At 38.2% G+C, this 23972-nt stretch overlaps 1 protein-coding gene across 2 annotated transcripts in view; it reads right to left on the bottom strand.

Moving 5' to 3' along the window:
• Positions 1–23972, bottom strand: part of mef2ca (myocyte enhancer factor 2ca) — a 44197-nt gene that overhangs the window by 1538 nt on the left and 18687 nt on the right. For both annotated transcript variants that reach the window (XM_079860485.1, XM_079860486.1), the window contains 8 exons: positions 22819–23014; positions 18090–18293; positions 8592–8732; positions 8248–8431; positions 6107–6154; positions 3545–3717; positions 2833–2962; positions 732–855 (listed from right to left, as the gene is read on the bottom strand). In XM_079860485.1, the coding sequence (XP_079716611.1) occupies positions 732–855; positions 2833–2962; positions 3545–3717; positions 6107–6154; positions 8248–8431; positions 8592–8732; positions 18090–18293; positions 22819–22872 (1058 nt within the window). In that variant the 5' untranslated portion in view covers positions 22873–23014. The remainder of the gene's footprint in view (positions 1–731; positions 856–2832; positions 2963–3544; positions 3718–6106; positions 6155–8247; positions 8432–8591; positions 8733–18089; positions 18294–22818; positions 23015–23972) is intronic.

Below are 23972 nucleotides of genomic sequence, written 5' to 3'. Positions count from 1 at the left end.
TAAAATTAGTTATATATAGTACTTTTTAATATAATGTAATACAATATAATATACAAATTTTAGAATGTATATTTTATTATATTATATTCATTTATTTACTATATTAAATATTATATTAAATATAAATCCCAGATTCCCAGCTAAATTTAAGTGAAAAATTTAACTGAACAAAAAAACATGAATATCAAAATGTATTAATGTATAATTCCAATAAAAATAAAATACAGATTCCAAGGAAAAAGGCTAAGTAAAAATTGTAACTGAAAAAGTAAAAAAATAAATAAATGTATATTATATTAAATATTATATTTAATATAAATATTATATTCAATATAAAATCCCAGATTCCCAGCTAAATAATTTAAGTGAAAAATTTAACTGAACAAAAAAATCGTGAATTTCAAAATGTATTATATTATATTATATTATATTATAATGCATTTTGATATTTTAATTTAAAATTTTGAATTCCAATAAAAATACAATTCCGATTCCTAAAAAGTATATTATTATACAATTTAAGTATATATTATATTCACATTTGTAATTTAAAATGTTGAATTTTAATTAAAAAAGAAAATCAAAACTTTTTGGATCCCACTGTATTTCTAGCCCTTACATTATGACATAACACTGCACATGCCCACAGTGATTTGCCTGTCGTTATAGTGAGTATTACAGCTGATCTTCAGTGTGTTTTGGGTGCACAGGTCAGGGGTGAAGATGCTCACCCGAGATGTCCTAGGCCAGAATGCTGCATGTTCTGCTGCCAGCCGGTCATCGAGCCCAGATGAAGAGAAGTTGAGCTGTTAAAACCGGTCAGAGAGGACAGGTCTGCACTGCTGAGAGAATATTCTAGAAGGGAAGAGAAAGATCTCTATTCAACACACTGCATATAGACTGGACTGAATCTCCAGTCTCCAGGAAGAGGCTGAAAGAATATTGAGTCAATGACGCCACCTGGTGGTGTAATTAAGACTCTTCAAACAGTTCAGATTCACTGAGAAAACCATAAATGTGCATAGTGTGCACATTTAAAATAATTTGAATATACACTATCGTTCAAAAATATGGGGTCAGTAAGATTTTTTTAAAGAAATTAATTTTATTCAGCAAGGATGAATTACATTGATCAAAAGTGACATTTCACAACATTACTCTATTAAAATCAAATAAACACAGATTTGGTGATCTCAAGAGACTTCTTTCAAAAATATTTAGACTGCAAGAAATCTTACTGAAATCAAACTTTTTAATGGTAGTGTGTAATACAGTATATACACTCACCTAAAGGATTATTAGGAACTCCATACTAATACTGTGTTTGACCCCCTTTCGCCTTCAGAACTGCCTTAATTCTACGTGGCATTGATTCAACAAGGTGCTGAAAGCATTCTTTAGAAATGTTGGCCCATATTGATAGGATAGCATCTTGCAGTTGATGGAGATTTGTGGGATGCACATCCAGGGCACGAAGCTCCCGTTCCACCACATCCCAAAGATGCTCTATTGGGTTGAGATCTGGTGACTGTGGGGGCCATTTTAGTACAGTGAACTCATTGTCATGTTCAAGAAACCAATTTGAAATGATTCGAGCTTTGTGACATGGTGGATTATCCTGCTGGAAGTAGCTATCAGAGGATGTGTACATGGTGGTCATAAAGGGATGGACATGGTCAGAAACAATGCTCAGGTAGGCCGTGGCATTTAAACGATGCCCAATTGGCACTAAGGGGCCTAAAGTGTGCCAAGAAAACATCCCCCACACCATTACACCACCACCACCAGCCTGCACAGTGGAAACAAGGCATGATGCATCCATGTTCTCATTCTGTTTACGCCAAATTCTGACTCTACCATCTGAATGTCTCAACAGAAATCGAGACTCATCAGACCAGGCAACATTTTTCCAGTCTTCAACTGTCCAATTTTGGTGAGCTTGTGCAAATTGTAGCCTCTTTTTCCTATTTGTAGTGGAGATGAGTGGTACCCGGTGGGGTCTTCTGCTGTTGTAGCCCATCCGCCTCAAGGTTGTGCGTGTTGTGGCTTCACAAATGCTTTGCTGCATACCTCGGTTGTAACGAGTGGTTATTTCAGTCAAAGTTGCTCTTCTATCAGCTTGAATCAGTCGGCCCATTCTCCTCTGACCTCTAGCATCAACAAGGCATTTTCGCCCACAGGACTGCCGCATACTGGATGTTTTTCCCTTTTCACACCATTCTTTGTAAACCCTAGAAATGGTTGTGCGTGAAAATCCCAGTAACTGAAATACTCAGACCGGCCCGTCTGGCACCAACAACCATGCCACGCTCAAAATTGCTTAAATCACCTTTCTTTCCCATTCTGACATTCAGTTTGGAGTTCAGGAGATTGTCTTGACCAGGACCACACCCCTAAATGCATTGAAGCAACTGCCATGTGATTGGTTGATTAGATAATTGCATTAATGAGAAATTGAACAGGTGTTCCTAATAATCCTTTAGGTGAGTGTTTACATATATACGCTACCATTAAAAAGTTTGAGTTCAGTAAGATTTCTTGCAGATATATATAATTATGATAAATTATATAATACATAATATAATATAATATAATATAATATAATATAATATAATATAATATAATATAATAATGTAATCTCATCAACATTATATTATATATTATATTATAAAACAATCAATATAATATATTATAAAATAATATATAATAATGTTTTGTTATATCATTTTATATAAACAATAATATAATATAATGTTGTTTATATTATATTTCAATATCTTATCTTATCTTATCTTATCTTATATTATATTATATTATTTGAGCAGCACTCACCTGTACCGTATGAGGTAGAGAGGGCTGATGGGTAACCGCCCATTCCCTGTCCTGGTAGAGTGGGTGTGGCTACAGACACCACTGGTGTGCTCAGGGACTGGGCGGACTGAGAGTTGTTTATTCTCTGGTTCTGTGGGAAAGAAATATGATATTTAAAACAACCGCGACAGAATTCAATTGCGCAGGACTAACAGTTAATGTGCAGGTGGCATCATATCTGCTCTGTCTAACTGCTTAATAGATATATTGATATTTATAGATACATGTGACCAATAACAGGTAATCACCCTGCAATCATCTCACATCCAGCCATCACCGCCGGAGTTTCACTGTTGCTATGGGAACCACTAACGCAGTCCCCTTGGCAACAGAGGAATGAGACTGTTTTGTTTCAGTGTGCATTTGACCAAACTTTCTGTTTGTTTGTCTGTTTCTGTACTCTGTTTGATGGTTAATCGTGTTTCACTGAAGGTGTGCAATGATGCTACTTACCAGCAACATGTCAACATCCTCCGACTGGTGAGCAGTTAAAAGAATACAGCTCTAATTAGTTCTAGTAAAACTGAAGAAACGTCTTTATGGCATATATTTGATGGTCTGAACTGGTTTTATATGGGCAAAGCTGGTGTGTTTAGCATTAAATCCTCAGTGCAACTGAACTTGACGGCCAGTGATCATATTTTGGCGTGTGGCAATGGTGATGTGAACTTACGATGGAGGGCATGGTGTTCTTGGATCCGGGGGGGATCAGGACACGCAGGTCCGGCTTGCGGTTGCTCATGCTCATGCTCATGGACGGAGGAGACTTGGCCTGCATGTTCTTACTCATGTTCCCCGGAGAGACCAGCAGACCAGGGGAGTTGCGGTGGTTTCCATACCCATTTCCTATGGGACAGTGAAAGAGGACGAGTCAGTCTAACACCAATGACCATACACACACTTTCACAATACTATCATAGACAGCAACTGCGAAACATGCTAGAGCAATTTCACGTCACAAATACAATATAGAAGTATTATCAAAACACTGATGGAGATTGATGGAGATGCCCTGGATTTCTTTTTCATCAATTATACCATAGAATTTTTTTTTTTAATAAATAAAGCTTTAAATGGCTAGAAATTATGACTGTGTGTCCCCACATTTGCATAATTGATCATTTAATCACATAAATGTACATTTCAAAGATCATTTTGTCTAAGTAATTTATAATCAACTTAATTTATAATAACATCAACAATACTTAAGTAATAATTACTACTACTACTAATAATAAAAATAATTATTAATATTATTATAACAGTTACAACCTTTTTCTGCATTGTTTACTAATTATCTGGATTATTTTATATTAATAATAATCTTATACAATAAATGTAAAACATTTTTATTATAATTTTATTTTTGAAGGTGCCATTTTTGTGATGTTTATGGAAGCTTTATTAAAACATAAAAAAGGTAATTGCGACTTCTCACAATTCTGACTTCTTTTCTCAGTTGGATATCATAACTCATAATTGCGACAATATCTTTAAATCTAATAAAATATAGCTCTAAAAATGACCTATTGTTTCTTTCATACTGATTTTCGTTTATATTACTTTGTGCATGGTCGTTTGCCTGCATTGACGAGATATACCATGGTCTGTCTGAACTCTCGATTCTGATTGGTTGGAAGGAGTGCATTAAAACCGTTTTAGCACAGGTAGTTCCAAGTCAGTTTAATCACCGTTCTATATTTCATTCAAGCAACACACACACGCGCACAAAGAGATCGGAGATTGCACTGCGCACACAGAGAGTTGTTGTCAACACTGGCCCACGACTTTTATTAATAAACTCGCTTCGCTACTGAAACGCTGCATTATATTACTCAGCATTGTCGCTGTTTTTTTAAGTAATTCAACTCACAGCTTCACTGCTAGTAGAGAGACAGAGAGACACAGGTAAGTCACACACATCTCTCTCTCTCTCTCGATAGGCTAATTCATTAAAATGTTATAATCCAATCAAATAAATGTAACCTTACTGCACTACTTTATCTCTGTGTCTGATTCAAAGTGGGCAGAATGCTAGATCTAACATCATTTTAACACTTCCAATCAAATTTAGCACTGCAAACATCAGTGACAGCTTTAACGCTTCTCGTCGGGTGGTTCTCTGCCTCCCAAGTCATGCATTACATTAGTTTAAAGCACAGCTAGCTGTGGATTATCCTTTCTATATCCAAGTTTCCCCTACTTGGGAAAAAAAAGATTAAAAAATCTTTAAAAATAGTCTGAAAAAACTTATGAGCTACTTGTTTGAAGAGGTCAGCTGAACCTTAAAATAAATAGGTGAATCTGACGGCTGTCACAGTTTTTGATAAATCTGTCTAAAATAAAAAAAGTCTTTTCATGGATATTTTATGTTTCCACATGCTCTCTAAGAAGTCAGCTACAATATTAGTTCTGTGGTCTTTTTGAAGACGCTGTCACTAAATTGTTGCCATCTGTCACAATAACGCCACAGAACTATGGGAAAAATGGAATAGGCCTATATGGAAGAAAGAAATTGCAAACGTCGTCAAATGTAGAGCACCGCCATCTTTAGGCTACTTTTTTGACATTTTCTCCGATGTTTTATAATCATATCTTTGTTATTTCCTCCTAAAGACCTACATTTCCAGGAACATTTGGAGGTGTTAACCACCTTCAAAAGTCAATTTAGACTTCTACTCATCATGTTGTCCTCCTGTCATCCACACTTTCAACATTTGCATTTCATTATGCTCCCGTTTGAGTCTTCTGCACCAAAGCAGTGATGGTGTTGACAGCCAGTGAGTTTAAACCCGCTACCGTGACAATGTGCAAAGTCCATTTTCTTCGAGCTTCACTAACACTCTTTCATGCACGCATTGGCTCAAACGTTAGCGGCTTGTAATCTTTCTCATGAATGAACTGCGTTCACAGACTTTGAAACTACAAACGGTACATAATTTAGGCTTTTTTAGACCCTTTGTGGTGGAATCGCAGCCTCAAATCTTGACATTCTATGAATATAACACGTTATGTTTCCAAACTGAGGTGTTGACGGTTTTTTTTTAATGAAACGGTTCTTTAAATATACTATTTAAGGCGCTTCGCCGCAACATCCTACAGCGGTGCGCTGGGTAAATATCCGGGGAGGAACTAGCCAAGCACAAGGAAGCTTTGAATCAAACCGAGTGGCTCTGTCTGTCTATTGAGACAGCAAACATACACGTATGGTAAATATACTGTACATCGCTCTTACCTGCACTGGTGCCCACTCCGCTGCTGAGGTCTGGACCCATAAGGCCACCTGAGGATAGGACAGAGAAGACATTAAACAAGACTGACACTCCAAACACGCCTGACTGCCGCCTCCTCCAGACGGACCGTTACACATTCCAGCGTTCATTAAGATACATGCATGAAAGCCAGCATGAAAAAAAAAAAAACCCTCCCGTCTGTAAGTCTATCCGAACCCACAAACCCCTGTTCGGCCCTATGGAGAAGATGTCACCGTCCAAGAAAAACCTTTGAAAAGTCTGCGCGGTTTCAGACGTCGCGGTCCATGCCAAGACTCATATTTAGTTTTGCTCCTGTAATACGAAGCAAATTGTTCCAGGAGAGCCAAGGATAATGACAGGACAGACGCTGCGGTCTGAAGGACTCTGACCAGAGCACAAAATAGATCTTTTAGACAATAATAACAAGCCCACAGAAGGATTACACTTCCCACACGTATGCCACCACAGACTGTCTTTCTCCACCACTTTGTTCATTTTTCTTCCCATTGCTTCCTCTCTGTCTTTCTATATACATTCTGAACGCACAGATCTGGATGTTTCTTTTGGCGCTTTAGAAATTAGACTTTTCACACTGTCGCACTTTTCTACTAACAATATCCAATGGCACATAAAGTGCATCACAGGAGAATTCAGAATTTTTTTGTGTCTGAAGCAAATGTCATTTTCACCACATATTAAATCAGTCCGTGGTGGAAATGAAAGTAGTAGAAATTAAACATTTTATGGAAAAAAATACAAATAAAATATATAGGCTATATATATATATATATTTTTTTTTTTTTTTTTTTGGTAGGGGGGGGGGGGGAGGGGATGGGGGTGTTCCATATATATATACACACATGCAATATATATTTGTATAAAAATCACTATAAATCTTTTTTATTTTGTTACACTTTTTGTTAAGGTTATTATAGACATATATGTTTCAAATAATTGAACTAACTTAATAAATTATATTTTTTATTATATTTTAATAGTTTTATAGTTCACTCGTTTTTAAGTTAAAAATAAAATATATGATTTGAAAATATATTTAAAACTACATAAATATACAAATACCGGTATATACATATATATTAACACTGTCAAATTGATTAATTGCATCTATTTTAATCACATGCATATATACTGTGTGTGTGTGTGTGTGCACAGTTATATATATATATATATATATATATATATATAGTTATATATATATATATATAGTTATATATATATATATATATACACATTATATATATATATATATATATATATATATATATATATATATATATATATATATATATATATATATATTATATAGCCTACATATATATACGATTATATATTATATATATGCGATTAATCGCGATTAATACATTTGACAGCACTAATATGTATTACAAATATATATAACCAATAAAATATATTTTTCTCATTTGAATTTTTTTTATATAGATTTTAATTTAATAAAAAAAAATTGATGGATTTTCACATTTTCATATTAATAGTCTGGGTCTGGTAAAACAAATCATTTTCTTTCATGCAAAGATCTAAATTTACCTCAGATCTAAAATCAGTATGTTTTTTTAATAATCAATCCCTGCGACAGTTGAAGAAACACCCATACACATGTGCTCAGAGTACGGATAATGTGTTTTGATAAATCCTAAACTGACCAAGCTTCCTCTTGATGAAACCCAGGCCACAAACGCAAACTTTTCAAAAGGAAGAACGGGAGTTAAAAGGAAAATATGGTCATCTTTATTTGCCCCTAGAAAACCGGGAGTTCCTTTATATAAGCAGCCAAAACTCCCATAGAGACATACACTTTTTTGGGGGCTCTGGGACAACCTCAGGAGTTCTGCTGAGTACACAGTGTTTATATTATAGGCCCGGCCCGGCACAGCTGAGTATGGCTGAAAGAAATATTTGAGCGTATGTAATGATCTGTATGCGGTGTTTGAATACATGCGAGGTGTGTTTTCATAGCCTCAGTGGAGCTGTTGGTGGTCCTCAGCAGAGCTGCTTTCTAATGATGTGTAAATGAACATTATTTGAAACTGTACTCCGGTCCGGAGTCCCTGGCAAAGTGGAGAGCCCGGTGCGGGGTCAGTACCTGTGTTGCCTGCACTCGGGGGCCGGTGGGTCACTCCAGGGGACATGCTGTTCCTCTGGAGGGAGGGGTGGGCCAGCGGCAGCAGGTTGGGGTTCAGGGACGCTCCTGGGTGGCTGTAGATCAGGCTGTTGTGGTTGCTCACCGGGATTGAGACGGGCATGTCGTAATTAGACTGGGGGATGGCCTATAAACCAAAATGCATGGAAATCATTCAATTTTGTAAAATGTTTACATTCATTACATTCATTCATAATTAGAGAATTATCAGACAGGTTGATTAATCTGCCAATGTTTGGCTGTTTTGAGATTCCAAATGGGACATCTGAAACATTTACTGCACTTACACACAGTCTCTGCCTGCTGATCATCAGGTCAATGTCCTCGTTGATTTTGCGATATTTGTCCTCAGATTCTGGACTGTGGCCTGAATCTTCAGCATCAATATCAGGACTGTCACAGCCGTTTAGACCCTTCTTCCTCAGAGTCTGAAACAAATACACAAAAATACTTAAACGCTACAGTCAACGTGTGAAGATATATATTAAGCATACTGTGCACAGAAAATTACTATATATATATTAGGGGTGTAACAATATATTGTGTCACAAAATATCGCAATACAAAAATGCAATAATATGCATCGTGGATAGTGACAATATGTATTAAAATTACGGTGTGAGAAAAAAAATTCAGGTTTCAGTGTTTTAGTGTCAGTACTACATTAAACTGCTATGTTGAATATAATGTATAATAATGCAATGGGGGAATATTTGTGAGTCCTGATAATGCCAAATGTCTTATGTTAAAAGTAAAAAGTGGCGTAGATTATTTTAAATATACTGTATATAGTATACAGAGTGCAAGCATATTCATCGAAAATAATTCTGTATTTTCACTTTCAGAATCATGAATATTTTTATTCTGGTGTCACCATTGTCCCGTGCATTGGGTTACAAGCACCAAGTCCAAGCCTATTCATTTACACCCACAATGTAATACCAAATTTAATCAACAGAACATTTTTTGTTAACCTTTTGCCATATGTCTTGGAGTATCGCGATAATATCACATTGTGAGTTCAGTATCGTGATATGTATCGAATCGTGACGTGGGTATTGTTACACCTCTAATATATATATATAATTAAACGTAACCATTCCACAGATGCTGTTAAATGAGCTTAACTTGTATTCAATCCCGAATATCACTTTATGATTATGGAGCATTTTCCTGTTTGACCACACGAGGGCTACATTTGAAAACAAATCAAGCTTTTCCTGCTTGTGAAACACGAGCCTTTGATTCCTCTGAAGAGCCTGATCCTTTCATCTGAAGCCTCTGAGAGTCTAGTTTGAGCAAACTTTGACTTAAAATGGAATGAAACATTACAGTAGCTTTGCTGTCATTAGCGGTGCTTGTTACGCAAAACAACTCTATTATTATTATTACTCATGCCAGAAGCTGAATGTTTGATTTTAGGTTTAAATGTTTCACATGTCAGAATAAGAAGCCTCCAGAGTGTTTCGTCTGTGTTTTTGTGAGTTAGATTCAGGGTAAAAACTGATCTAAAGTGACATAGAGCGGCTTGGCTAATCTTTCTGCTGGGTCTCAGCGGCAAGCGGCCACATCGCTGGACCACAACAATTCCACTCATTCAAGACATCTCCACCTGTCAGGGCCTTTGCACCTGTCCAACAAATCTCCTCAGCTCAAGGGGAGGGGGAGGGTCCGGGGCCGCAGCCAATCACGGCCTCAAACCCCGGGGATGGCCGTAGAAGGCTATTTTTTGCCCTAGTACCACCCAGCAGCAGCATCCCAGAAACCCTACACCAGCCGTCTGCGGGTCGCTGACACCTCCAGCTCACAGTCCGACCCAGCTCAGTGCTTTTAGAAGCACGGCTGGATCCCAAAGCCTGACATCAGCAGACTAAACATTCAGACTGGCACGAACCGCTCCAGACCAACAGGGGGAGGGTCGTGTTCAGCCGAGCATTCCTGTTTAGCTCATTACACACCAAAGACAGGACAACGACGAGAGCGGGACAGAACTTTAATGTCTCGATTTTTTTATAGATTAAATGACGAACAAGTGAAGATATTTGCTTAAAATAGTTGTTCACCCAACAAAAGAAAATGTACACACATTTTATGTCACAAAAGATAATTTGAAGAACACTGAAAACCAAAAAGCAATTGGTCCCCATTGACTTTCAGTGTATATTATTAATATACTAATACGGTTTCTATTAGTATTTTGAATTCGTTTTTTTTCTTTCATTTTAATTTTAGTTATTTTTTTTTTGTTGACATTTTTATTACTTTTTGTATTTTAAATATAGTTTTTTAATTATATTAATAAATAAAATATTTATTTTTCAGTGTTAGTTTTAGTTCAGTTTTAGTTTTTATTTAGTAATTCGGTAAGTAATTTTAGTGGATAAACTTATCAGTTAATTGCCAAGTTCATTTTTTTAAATAGTTTTAGTTAAAAGTCCTCCTGTGGTGAAAATCAAGCATTTAATGTTGTTCATATGTCTATATGTGGTGTTTTTAATATGCTTTAAGACAAACCATGTGCAAATTCATAAATCAACACCATCGCTGAGTATTTTCCCTCTAAAACTGCAGTGAACCAAAGACTCAAAAACCAAGTCTCAAAAAGTCTTTGAAATCGCTGGTGTTTCTGACGTCACAAACTACCTTGTAACCAATCACGTCAACGTGTGAGCTGGAGTGAGTGAGTGAGTGGAGGCGGGGCTAATTTGCATATTCATAGAACCGTGTATACTAAATGAGGCAAGGGTGTAGAATTACATTCAAGCTATTTTAAGGCATGAACATTTAACATTTAAATATGTCATTTTGGAACGACATGACGCAGAGTTTTTTGGGTGAACTATGCCTTTAAGTCAGATTTTGCAGAAAAATACCACATCTGTTTCCTCAAAAAGATCTCCGCAACGACTCAAATGGCGCTTTGTCAAAATAAGTCAAGTCTCAATATGAACTCATCAATTTGTCATAAATTTCTCCCAAGACCATATTATCTGGCATATACCATCCAGATTAATTTTATATCTCTATATTTTAGTGAATGCCAACTCATCACTCATTTATGCATAATTTAACTTTAAAATAACTTTAGGAGAAACATCTGAGACAAAGTTACCCAAAACATGACTTAAGTGAGCATATAAACTCATATACTTTTGCATTTAGTTGTGTTACGAAATGCCCCAAGTGAGATTCATAACAGAATTACAGCAGCATTCCATTGCCATAAAAAAAAAGTCTAATTTATATCCATTTTAATTTTTCCAAAGGACTTATAAGGAAAAACATCTGAGAGTTGATTGATTCTTAGACCCAAAATGAGTCTGTATGTGAATGTAAATGCTGGCATTTTGTTGCATTTCAATGCAATGTAAATAAAACTTCTCCTGAAAAACCTCCTGAGCTTTGAAAGCAAACAGCCAGATTGATGTCTCCTGCCTTTATAAATGTTTGTTGATTAATTCGCTTCAAGTAAAGTAAAGAAAAAATGAATTCAGCTATGCCTTAAGTTGAAGCGTGCTGTCATGAGGGCAGAGAGGAGAAGAAAGGAGAGACACAGCCATCAGCGCCTCCTTCTGCTCCTAGTCCTCTCAACTCTATGGAGACTTGCTCCTAATTAAACCAGCGCTGCATCCCTCTCCCACACGGCATCCACAGCCCCAGTCCGTCCGCACGTAGACACGGCGTCCTATATAGCGAGCGATCCGGTAACCTTCAGCGGAGAAATGATGTTGTACGTGCACTAGCAGGTGGTAACGTGTGGAGACAGCTGACCGATGCTGTTTGTTTGCCAGCAGCTGACGAACCGACTGACTGACTGTCACCGTGTACCCTCTTCTGAGGTCCACATGGGTGGTCTCCCTTCACCTCAAACCAGGCTCATTACAATCCACTGTGTCAGGAGACTCGTTAAACAAGGGCAAAGTCTGAGGAACGGGAGTCAAACGGCACACACACCAACCCAGAGGACAATTATATTACTCATAGGTTGCTCAATCATTGCTCGGGAGACTTTATGGGGTTCTCATTCACATTTCCTCTCAGCTTTGCTGCTGATGTTTCTCCTCGAATGCACGAGAAATAAAAATACACACGAATGAGAAAATTGTTAACATATTGTTGACATATTTCTCATCGGTTGCTCTTTTATAGCACAGGAGTTCTTAATTATGTTATTAATTGTCTCAGATGTTTCTTATAAAACTGTATAGGATATATATTAAAATATAAACAAATGAAACAACTTAAGAGTGTTTTGTTCAGAGGTTGCTCCTTCATAACTCAGGAGACTATGGCTTTCTCAATTATGTTTCATTTAAGCATCAACTTCATCTCAGATGTATCTCCTCAAATGCCTAAAGATAAATAAGAAAATTACATTTATTCATTTAGCAGATGCTTTTATCCAAAGCGACTTACAAATGAGAACAATAGAAGCAGTTAAACTAACAATAGGACAACAATATGCAAGTGCCATGTCCCTTCCCAGTTTAATCTAACGTTAATAATCCCAGTACGTGTACTTTGTTATTAACATTGTCTCAGATGTTTCTTATAAAATTGTATATGATATATTCAAATATAATGTATATTTGTAATGTATATATAATACACATAAAAATATAAAAGTATTTAAAATATTTTAAAATATATATTTTTTACAAATGAAATGATTCTTGGCAAAGTCAGAGTGTATCACTCATACTGGAGGTTATTGTTTCTTAGTTCAGGAGTTCTTGTGTCTCATTTAAGAATCAGATTTTTCTCCTAAAATGCCTAAGGAGAAATAAAAAAACAAAATTACTGCCTTACATTTTTGAGTACAATCAAATTGGATGTTTAAATAATTTCAAATGAAATTACATTAAACTGACTTTTAACATAAAGAAAGTTGAAAATTGCTTAACTTATTTTGATGAGTTAAAGCAATGTAAAACAATATGTTGTCATAACCTATTGATCATATATAATTTTTTACTGTGTAGAGACAAATGAGAGAATTCTTGACAAAGAGTGTATTGCTCATAAGTTGTCAGGTCTCATTTAAGTATCAGATGTTTCTTTAGGAGTATTACAAATTTAAACAAGTGAGATTCGTTAAAAAACAGTAAGAGTATAGAGCTGAACGACATGAGAAGTAGGAAAATCTCTAGCCACGTTGCTGTCTAGGAGAAACAATCGAAACATTGAAGAGACCTCATGTGTGACTTGTCTTCCCTTTAAGGAACATGCACACACACCAAGGTGGCACTGCATTTTGCCCGTCTACATAAACACAGACCACATCCAAGACGCCCAGAAAAAAGCAATCAAACTGAGAGCATGTGACCACAAAAAGGCAGCTCGGTTCAAGGAAATGTCTTATTGTCTCGTGTGTCAGAAGGGATATTCGACTAAGAACTTATTCCACCTCTTCAGATGAGCATGTGTGTGTGTGTCATGTTTGCCTGTGTGGAAAGTTGTTGATTTACGCAGTGACTCACAAACTGGCAGCACAACACTGCACAGACAAGTGCAGCCGCAGTTACTGTAACACAAAAGCATGTTGAAGCGAAAGGAAATGGCAAATTGTCAGTACGAAAGGCACAGAAAGTATCCAAATAAGACTGGATTTGTGTTGCCGAAACACTGGTAGATCAAGCTTGGTTTATTGAAAGCAGATGGATCTGTGTGGAAAAACGAAAGCCGTACTGATTCCGACCGTAAAAGAAGTGGAATCCTATTAGAGACGTACAAGTTTGCCAGTAGGGACGCCCCCGTTCCTGCGGCAGGTCGCATGGCCAATGCGTGGCACTGTCTGGCCCTCCTCCAGCGCTCTTTCCACCAGCTGCTCCGACCACAGCAGCTGGGCAACGTTTGGAAAATGCCACACTGGGGACTTCTGGGTAATTTACCTCCTTTGATGCTCTCAGTACCCTATAATAACGAATCAAAGGCCCTCTCTTTCACTGCCACGAGTTGAGCGCCGTGTGTTTGGTATTAAACGCACTCGAGAGCATAATTACGACAGTGACCGACCCAATGGATATCCAATCCAACCGCAAGGAAGCGGAAGAGTGTCCCGAAACCGAGTTGGGCTTGAAAAAAAAGGGAACGTCCTATTCTCCCTGGTGTTCTTGGGTGGCTTCGGAAACGACACCTCCCGACTTCTCATGCTTCGCAGCTGACGCGGGGCAAGAATTCCTCACCAGGATCATTCCTGGGAGAACCGGGCCAAAGCAGGCCCACATTTATGAATTTGAAAGAATTCCCTCTTTGGCCTTTCTGTAAATAATCACACACAAGCATGTCATCACTTTACATTCCTTGTCATGTGACCACTCAGCAAGCTTTTTCCATTGCCGCATCTATAGAGGACAGTATGGTTATTCATGTTAAATTATGACTGATCAAGCCCTTTAGAACACAAAGCCCTTTACTGTAGCCCAATAATGGGCTCTTGTGGGCCCCAATCATTCATAGTCACCAAACTGAACTGTATTTGACATGTAGCATGCCACGATAATGGCCCGACTCGACTTGCCACGGCATCTACAATCGGTTGCAATACCATAAAGAAATAAAGCATTCCTCTCTCACCATCAATTAACAGCTTTTGTCTTTATGAACTCCTTATCGAGGGCAGCAAATCTGGAAATAGGCTTCAAAAACATTATTGTTGCCGGCTAACAATTAGCACTCTCAGAAAGAATAGAGTCCTGGTAAAAGCAAACTGTTTTGTGCTGCGCTGGCTCGCCGTTGGGTCTTGGAAAACCTGACTCACGCAACAAGGTTCAGATTAATCGTGGAATGTAAAACCGCCCTCTGATGTCGTTCAATCGAGGATGAAGAAAACAGGGCAGTAAATACTGCATTTCAAACTCTAAGCATGAGCGGATCAGAACAATGACCCAAATGTGGGCTGAGTTCACTGCACGCTCGAATTTCACACCGTGTTTTCAAGTTTACATAGCTGAACAGATGGCAGATATGAGCCGACAGAAAGCGTCTGGGAAGTGTAGAGGAGCATACCACGACAAGTCACGTAATCAAATGAACTCTTCATTTCCTCTCTTAAAAGTATGAAAATCCCACCCTAACAAGTTTGATGTAAGCGTTAGTGAAGTACGCATCTGTCTGTGGTCAGTTTTTCTCAGAGAGAAAATTGAGTGGGGGGAAAAACAAGCGTGGTTGTCCTCTCTCTCTCCGGCACTCCACTCCTATTCTTCTCCATTTTCCTTGGCACGACTGCCGGGCCGGAGCTATTTTTAGCTGTGCTGCTTTCTATTTTTAGGTAACTACCGGTTTTCAGGCATTTAATGGGGAAGGACCATGTAAAAACACAAAGGGTTGGAATGGGGAGGAGGTCTGGCACACAAGTTGGGCGTCTGCTCCTTATTTCCAACGCTATGAGAACTTTAGCCTCTTTCTGCCCAGGACAGAGGACGGAAAAGGGGCAGCGGGGTAAAGAATGCGAAAGTCCTCCATCTTATAAATAACCACGAGTCTCAGGCCAAAAGCGCAAAATACAACACGCTGTTACTAAGTGAAGCAGTATACTCATGTTAAACCGTTTGTGAAAAAGGAGGGGTGAAGGAATGCAAAACAAAGATGTCTCTCTTTTGGAAAAATTCCTAAAGGGATGGAGTGTGGCACAGATTTATATACATTTTTATCATTACTTTTATTTGTAATACTATTCATATTTATAATAATTCAATAATTCTATAAATATATACACATGCATATTTAATCAAATTGTTGATCAGAAATGGGCTGCAATGGCAGGTAAGCTCTAGTTCCTGGCATCCTCTTGATGTTGTGACTGCAATGTGACAGTGTTAATACAGAGTAGTATAAGCCTTTCAAATCTGATTCACGGATTTAATCTGTCAATCGTCATCAAGGTTCAACCGAAGATCAAGAGCCATCGTGCGTGCATGCAACCAACAACTCTAAATACACCAGAGAACCATTGCTGCAGCAAGCAATCACATAAAAACACCTCTAATCATCATTTGATCAAAGATTGCACACTAGATTGTGCAGCAATGACTTTAGACAATCCTTTTCACCTGGAGAACAGTGAGTGAACCGAGCATGCAAAAAAGCAGTGCTTAAGAATGCATTGGCATGCAACTACATGAAGACAAATTATCTAAATTAGGAGAGTAGAAAAATGTTGGAGGCAAATGTGCCTGAAATGGAGCCAGTTTATAAAAGTAGGTTGACTATGTTTTCTTCGTTACATTTAAAGTCATTGATGTGCCAAGCGCTGGAGGCGTGTTTTCTCTGAGGTTTGTGTGGGTGAAATTGGAGGAGGGGAAGGTTGTCACCTCCAATGCCTTCTAGCACAAGACCAAACACAAGAGGTCAACTACCATACGCACAGAGCTTTGCTCAATCTCATTAGCCGGCCATGTAGCCATTAACAGCACGACCTTTGGAAATAATTAACATTTTCCTTCCTTGCGCCAACGGTCTCATTGACAATTCTCAGCAGAGCGCGAACTCTAAGGTGTGGGGTCTGGAAAACATGCGTTTCGCGGGGGACGACATGGGGTTATAGTGCACGCTGTCAGTTTTTAGGATTAAAAGGAGCATTTTCAGATTACACTAATCGAGGAAATGGGATTATCCTGGCTCCTTACTGGCTTGGCAGGGTGTCCATGAGATTTGCCTCGTGGAGACGTGATGTTTCTCCTCTCATGAGGCAAGCCATGCTGTTTTCCCTCTCAGCCTCATAAAAAACCAGCAGAATCCCAGCTAAGTCTGACCCCAGGGCCTTGCTTGTAATGCATGTGTCAAAGTTGCAAATGGCCCGTCGAACAATGTTACACTAGACTGAACAGTCAAAGTATAATAATAGAGTTTGAATTTGCAGCTTGTTATGTGCAAGTGAAGTGAGTTGTGAAACAATAACCGGCTCATGCTCGAACGCACAGAGATAAAGAGATCCTTCACTGCAATTGAGCTCTTATAAACGCCCCTTTCAGCATCTATACTGTTATTCCTCATCCTTACAGCGGGTTTTTCTTCATCCCGTACTTAGTAAGAGAAGAGTTTGTTTGTGTGGCACCACCAGGGCTCTACGCAAATCAATCGGGTGTTTTTACTGGAAAAGGGACTTTTCCAGGGGAAATATTTTTCCCACTGTTCCCACTGGGAGCGCCATGGCCTTTCATGCATGTGGGGTGGGAACCTTCAAGTTCTCTCTTCCCAAACTCAGGCTTGACAGGTGGTTTTGGAAGAGCTGAGAGCAGTTTCACAGTTGCTCTTTGGTCTTTCAGTCATGATTTCAGCAGAAGACGCTGAAGTCTTAAATTGGTGGACAAGGAAACCCTTACCTAAAGCAACCCCACGTGTGCCCCGTGACCTTTTCAGGAGCTCACGTGTCACAAAATGTGGCGGTGATGAGCAAGCAAGATCTTAAGTCTCTGCATAGAGCACCTGGTTTGGCCAGTGGCACCTGCCGTGTCCTCCTAAACCTGTTGCGTAACGTGGTCCTGACGAGATACAGTAAAGTCCTCGTCCCTGTCCTTTAGCTCAGCCTGATCTGTTCTTACAGACTGCAACGGCATGTGCCAAACATCTTTTGCAAGGACTATTACAACATGTTCCCTAACAAATCACCAGCAAAACACGGGCCAGGTGTCAAATCCCATCACTTGCTCACTCTTCAGAAAATAACTGCCGGTCGAAAACAGAGCAAACTTTCTTGATGCTTGATGATTCAAATAATACTGAATTTATTTGGCAAACACTTGATTGGGATGTCTAAATTGTGCATGCTGCCAAGGGGAACTCACCTCCACGATGTCCGAATTCGTCCGACTCTCATGGGGCTCATTGTACTCAGTGTATTTAAGCAGAACTTTGTCCATGTCGGTGCTGGCGTACTGGAACAGTTTATTAGTGCTGTTGAAGATGATGAGGGCGATCTCACAGTCGCACAGAACGCTCAGCTCGTAGGCCTTCTTCATAAGTCCAAACTTCCTCTTTGTAAACGTAACCTGATAAACAAAAGAACAAGGAGAGGGTTACACTGGGATAGATTTGATACCTCTCGTTCAATGACATAGACATGACGTATTAGTCTACTTGTTCGGCAATGATTGCATAATGGTTTACAACCTTGATAGACAGTTTGATGTCAACCAACAGAGATTGTTACCAGCATGAAGTCCTCAACAGACTTATTAACTAGCTTATCCCTCATCAGATTCACCAGACAGCAGATCTTTTCAGCAGCAAAGTAATTAGCATTTCCGTCCAAGCAATGCTCATAACTTTCAAACACTTACTTCCCCACAACTTGTGAACCGATACAATAAAATTAGGGCTGTCAAGCGTTTAAAATTTTCAAATGAAAATATACTTTAAATAAGAAATTAAAACTGGCAGTAGGTGGCGGTAAATTTCGAAATGAGTAAGTCATTGAGTCATTTGATTCTTTCAGGAATGAAGTAAATGGCTCTCTTTATGAATCATTAGTTAATTTGATTGATTCGCTCAAAACGCGGATTCATTCAGAAATCAAACACCTTTGTGTGTTGCTCGGAGACATAGGTAATATTTTCTATTCGGGACAAAAACAGCACCCGTGTGATATTGCTTAAATATATCATGATAAATATGAGACAAAAACTAGTACAGGGGTATTTTTGCCCTGACATCTTGAATTTTAGGGGCATTCATTCTATAGGCTCCATCACGCAGTGAGTTGTTGCCCTGCTTCAACTCGTCACCAATAAACTGTATGAAATGTAAGATGAACTACATATGTCCGGAGAGGGGAGGATATAAATGCGCTAATAATTTTAACGCGTTATTTTCCCCCTTGACTAATTAATGTAATTAATGAGTTAAATCGAAAGCCCTGAATAAAATATGAACTTCATTGACTTGTATTTGCAATTCATTTCATTAACATTTGTATGACTTGCGTAAAAGGCCCCATCAAAGTGAAACTTATTGCTTGAGTGTACAGGGTCCCATCCATCCAAAACCAAACTGTTTGACAGGGTACTCTGGTTAGAGAGCTATCAGAGCTCTACGTGCCATGCTAAATTTAGACTGGGGAGTTCAAGGTGAAATTCTGCCCAGCACGCTTCACAAATTGACAGCCCCTGGGTGGCAGGGTTCATCGGATTGCTTTGGCTAATGATGACCCAGCATCACCTAGGCACGCCGGCAGCGTTGCACACATTCCATTTGGAAAGGACAATTTCCCAAAGACACCATTTAAACCCTCACAGAACAAACTCTCCATCTGTGATGAGAATGAAATTCAGCGAGAAACAGCCGCACAAAACTCAAAAGAACTCTCTTGGGCATCTGACTGAAATATTCAAACTCTGGATTATTAAATTCTGGCATCAAAACAAGATAGAAAGGAAATGTTATTGCTAAGAGTTGGCTCTTTGAAAGCTTAGGAACCTTAATGGAGTTCTCATTTATGTCTCTCATAAGTAGCAGATTCTCCTGAGGAAGAATGAATGAAGAATCAAATTAGACAATTGCTGACATACAGTAATAGTGTACTGCTCAGAGACTGCTCTTTTTAATATCTCAAGAGGTTCTCAATTATGTCTCAAGGAAGTATCAATTTTCTTCTCTTAAAACTAAATAGGACACAGATAAATGCATTTCTCAGAGGATTCTCTTTTATGACTCAAATGGCTCATTGGAATTCCCAATTATGCAATTATGTCTCATTTAGGTATCAACCTTGTCTCATTTAGATGCATTTTTTGGCATATGCCTTTTATCCAAATTACTACTTACTTTGCATAGGAATACACTTTATCAGTTCATGTATTCCCCGGGAATCAAACCCATGAATTTGGTGTTGCTAGCACCATGCTTTACAGGTTGAGCCAGAGCTATTTGTCTAAAATGTTTCTTTCAAAATTCCTCAAGAGAAATAGAAATACCAAATAGACACAAAGTATAAATACAAAAAAATCCACAATGATTAAATAGCTCAGGTCATTTGCCTAAACTCTACATGAGACATGTGTGAGATAGCTGGGGTCTTTTTCTAACAAATCTGAGAAGCAGGACACTATTTGTTCTCCATTTAATCTAATTTCTGTCAAAGAGAGAAGGCCCTAATCCACATGGTGATGGTGGTGTGTTTGTGTGTTCCTGATCCCTGTGCGTGAGTTCGGACGTCATGCGCCCTGTCACAAACAAACTCCAGCAGGGTGATCTTCTCACTCCTACAGCTCAGCACGCTGATGCTCTCACCTCCACATGATTTAGATTACGCTCTCTCACACACACATGCACATGCACCGGGAGCGACAGATGTCTTACACATGCTCACTGAGACGCCCCCACACACACATACGCTCGCCTTTCACGTGCTGCATGCATTCAGCGCCATGTTCAGCCTGTCTTGATTTACCTTAGATGTCTGAGTCACAAAGACTTGGTTTTTTTTACATTTTCCTACATGCTTTCTGTTGGTAAAGTGCACTTTGAGGCAGAAGCTAACCTTATATGAACATGCTGCCCTGGTAAAGAATAATTCAGGTTTATTTCGTAGAATCTACTGCGGGGTAAGACGTCTCGCACAGAACATCCCCTCAGAGCTCCACCACACGGGAAAGGGTGGGCGTGGAGGGGGCTAATCGTGCCACTGCACTGGGGTCAGGAAGCACATTTGAGTGCATTTCCTGTCATAACAGGAAGGGTCCAATGGCTTCCCCTGCACAATGGCTTTGCCTCGGTTTCCGGCCTTATGCTGGTCACTGAAGGGGGTGGAGACGGGGGGGGAGGGGGTGGGGGTATAGATGACAGCCATTTATCCTGAGCCCTGAGCTGTTGTCCACTTGAACACTAAAGCATTGTTCAGAAGCAAAGGACAACAAGTAAAGCAACAGGCTGAACACGTAACCTTTTTTATTATTATTATTAAAGCGCTCTACTGATAAAACCTCTGAGAAAAATACACAATTTATTCAGTCATGGACACTTAAAAATAACGGTTCTTGAATGGATGTTCTTATTTCTTTATTTATTTTTGAGTTTCTGAGTTGGCTAAAGTTTTTGACGTTACATTATAGGTCCTTCAGGTCAGAATTTTGGTTTCTTTTTTTTCTACAAAATAAAAAATGTTATCACAGTTTCCTCAAAAATCCTGAATCCTGAAAAATTCCTGGTTTGCTGATCAAGAAACATTTCGTATGATTATCAATGTTGAAAACAGTTGTGCTGCTCAATATTTTTGAGGAAACTGATCTATTTTTTCCAGGATTTTTTATTTTATGAATAAAACATTCAAAAGAACAGCATTTGTTTGATATAGAAATCTTTTGCATCACTATAACATTATTTTTGATCAAATAAATGCAGCTTTGGTGAGCATTAAAGACTTTCAAAATCTTTTTATAATCTTACCAACCCCAAGCTTTTGAACGGTAGTGAGTGTAGATCTGAGTTGATCGGTTCAAAGCTTTTACCTAATATAGCCATTCTGTATTAAATTGAGATTGCCTTTTGAATTAAAGTCTGGATTGAGGTAGCAAACAGGATGCAGAAAATGTATATTTTTAACTCAAAAAGCAAATCTTCAAGACAAACTCTGAATGCTGGCTAGACAAAGCCTTGTTTGTGAGGATAAAAGTTTAGAAAGATTCAAGAACTTGAACCTGTATTGAATTTCTGTATTGAATCTTCCTGCCATTCCCATTCAAAATCCAACTTGAGTTTAACTAAGTTCACACTTCAATTCTGACGGTTATTAGCTCATTAAGAGCTAGCGCTCTGCTGGTATGACCTGCAGCTATCAGTGTTAGCCATGAAATTGAATAGTTCCCGCTCCAAATCATGATCTCACGGTTGGCCCTGCGCTAGAGTTCATCCACAACACATGCCCAGCTTTTATGCGGTTGGGATATATACAAAAAAAAGTAATACTAAAAACCTTATTTATGAAGTTCTGAGTGAAATAAAGCACGTGAACCCAAAGTCAAAACCCCTATTCCATCAAGACAAGACATACTGGTTGAATCAGGAAGGTAAGAGGTTGGTGTGCTTCATAAGTGTTGTCAGATGTGGCTACAGATCCTGTCTAATTGCCCGGGTGAGTAATAAGCTGGAAACTCTCGTTGTGGTGAATGATACACCCGTGGTGGAGGCACGGTTTCCTCCACTCCATTACAAACCTCAATTATTCACACTCTACACATCTTATCATCTAATGCAAGAGCAATGCATTTAAAACGGCAATTAAAGAAGCATTAAAAACGGCAATTATGATGATTTAGGACAATTATATTTCACATTCACACACACACACGCAACACACATGGGGAAAACTACAGCAGCCATGCAGTCCGAGGTGAGAATCCAGTTTGTGAGTGTCTTGTGACGCCGTCATCAGAAGCTGCTGGCACTTCCTTGAGTGTGTGTGTGTGTGTGTGTGTGTGTGTGTGTCTGTGTGAGAGAGCATGAACTACAGATTTATTGCATTTCTGTGAAATGAGCGTCACATCTCCATTCTTTCCTTCCAGATAACATCTCTTTTACCTGTCTGTTGCGTTCGTCCATTATCCGTGCAATCTGAATCTTTTTCCTCCCCATTATTTCGGCCTGGTATTCCTTCCTATTCCAAAAGTATTGTACACACTTGTCTTCCTTCCTCTCTCACTGTCTCTGTCCGATCCTCAACGCAGTCTTTCCTCTTCGCTTGTTCCTCTTATTTCAAAGACTCCGGCATCCGTTCCTGAACAGACAAGGTAGAGAAAGAGATACAGATTTGATCAGACAGACGTTGATATCATTCAGTGCTCGCATGGGGGAAGAAACGAAACAAATTTTTGGTATATATACTGTATATATTCATCATGTGACACTGAAGACTGAAGTAATAGCTGATAAAAATTCAGGTTCGTATCACAGAAATAAATGATGTTTTAAAGTATATTGAAATAGAAAACCATTCTTTCAAAATGTAATAATATTTCACTTTTTCTGTATTTTTTTGATCAAATAAATGCAGGCTTGATGAGCATATGAGACTTCTTTTAAAAACATTAAAAATAGTAAGGTTTCCAAACTTTTGACTGTATAAATAAATGTACTTCAGAAAGTTTTTTCTTACACCATTGGCATATTGTTTTGCCATATTGTTTTAAGGAAAAATGTAATGATGTTTTGCTTTCATGCAAATGAAATAATAATAAATAGCTGTTTTTATTTGGTCTGAACAAAATTGAGCAAATATGAGTGTCCAAATAATAAATATTATTTTATTAAATAATAAAATATGAAATATTTTAAATTGATTACATGTTATTATATTTTAAGCAAATGTACTTAGGAACTAAAAAATTTTTAAATAATAAGATTTGGTTTCAGAGATTACATCTTGAGTTTTGTTCATACCATTGGCATATCATTTTTCATATTGTTTTAAACAATTTAGTGATGTTTTTGCTTAGATATACATTAAAATGTATTAAAATATTGCTTAAACATAATTTGAGAGGATTTTCACATTTAGTTGATTTTTTTTTTTTTTTAAGTAACTACATAATAAATTTAAGTGATGTTCGCATGTGCAAAACTCGCTGCCATAATGACAGAGAAAGTAGGTAGTTGCTATGGTGTTGCCATGTGGTTTCTGGGGTGTTCTGGGTTGTTTCTAGGTGGTTTACTTGATAAATGTATTATGGTCTCTT

Source organism: Squalius cephalus, assembly GCF_949319135.1.
Source record: "Squalius cephalus genome assembly, chromosome: 24".
NCBI lineage: Eukaryota > Metazoa > Chordata > Actinopteri > Cypriniformes > Leuciscidae > Squalius > Squalius cephalus.
Note: the sequence above shows the minus strand (reverse complement) of the source record. Positions and strands in the feature narration are given on the sequence as shown.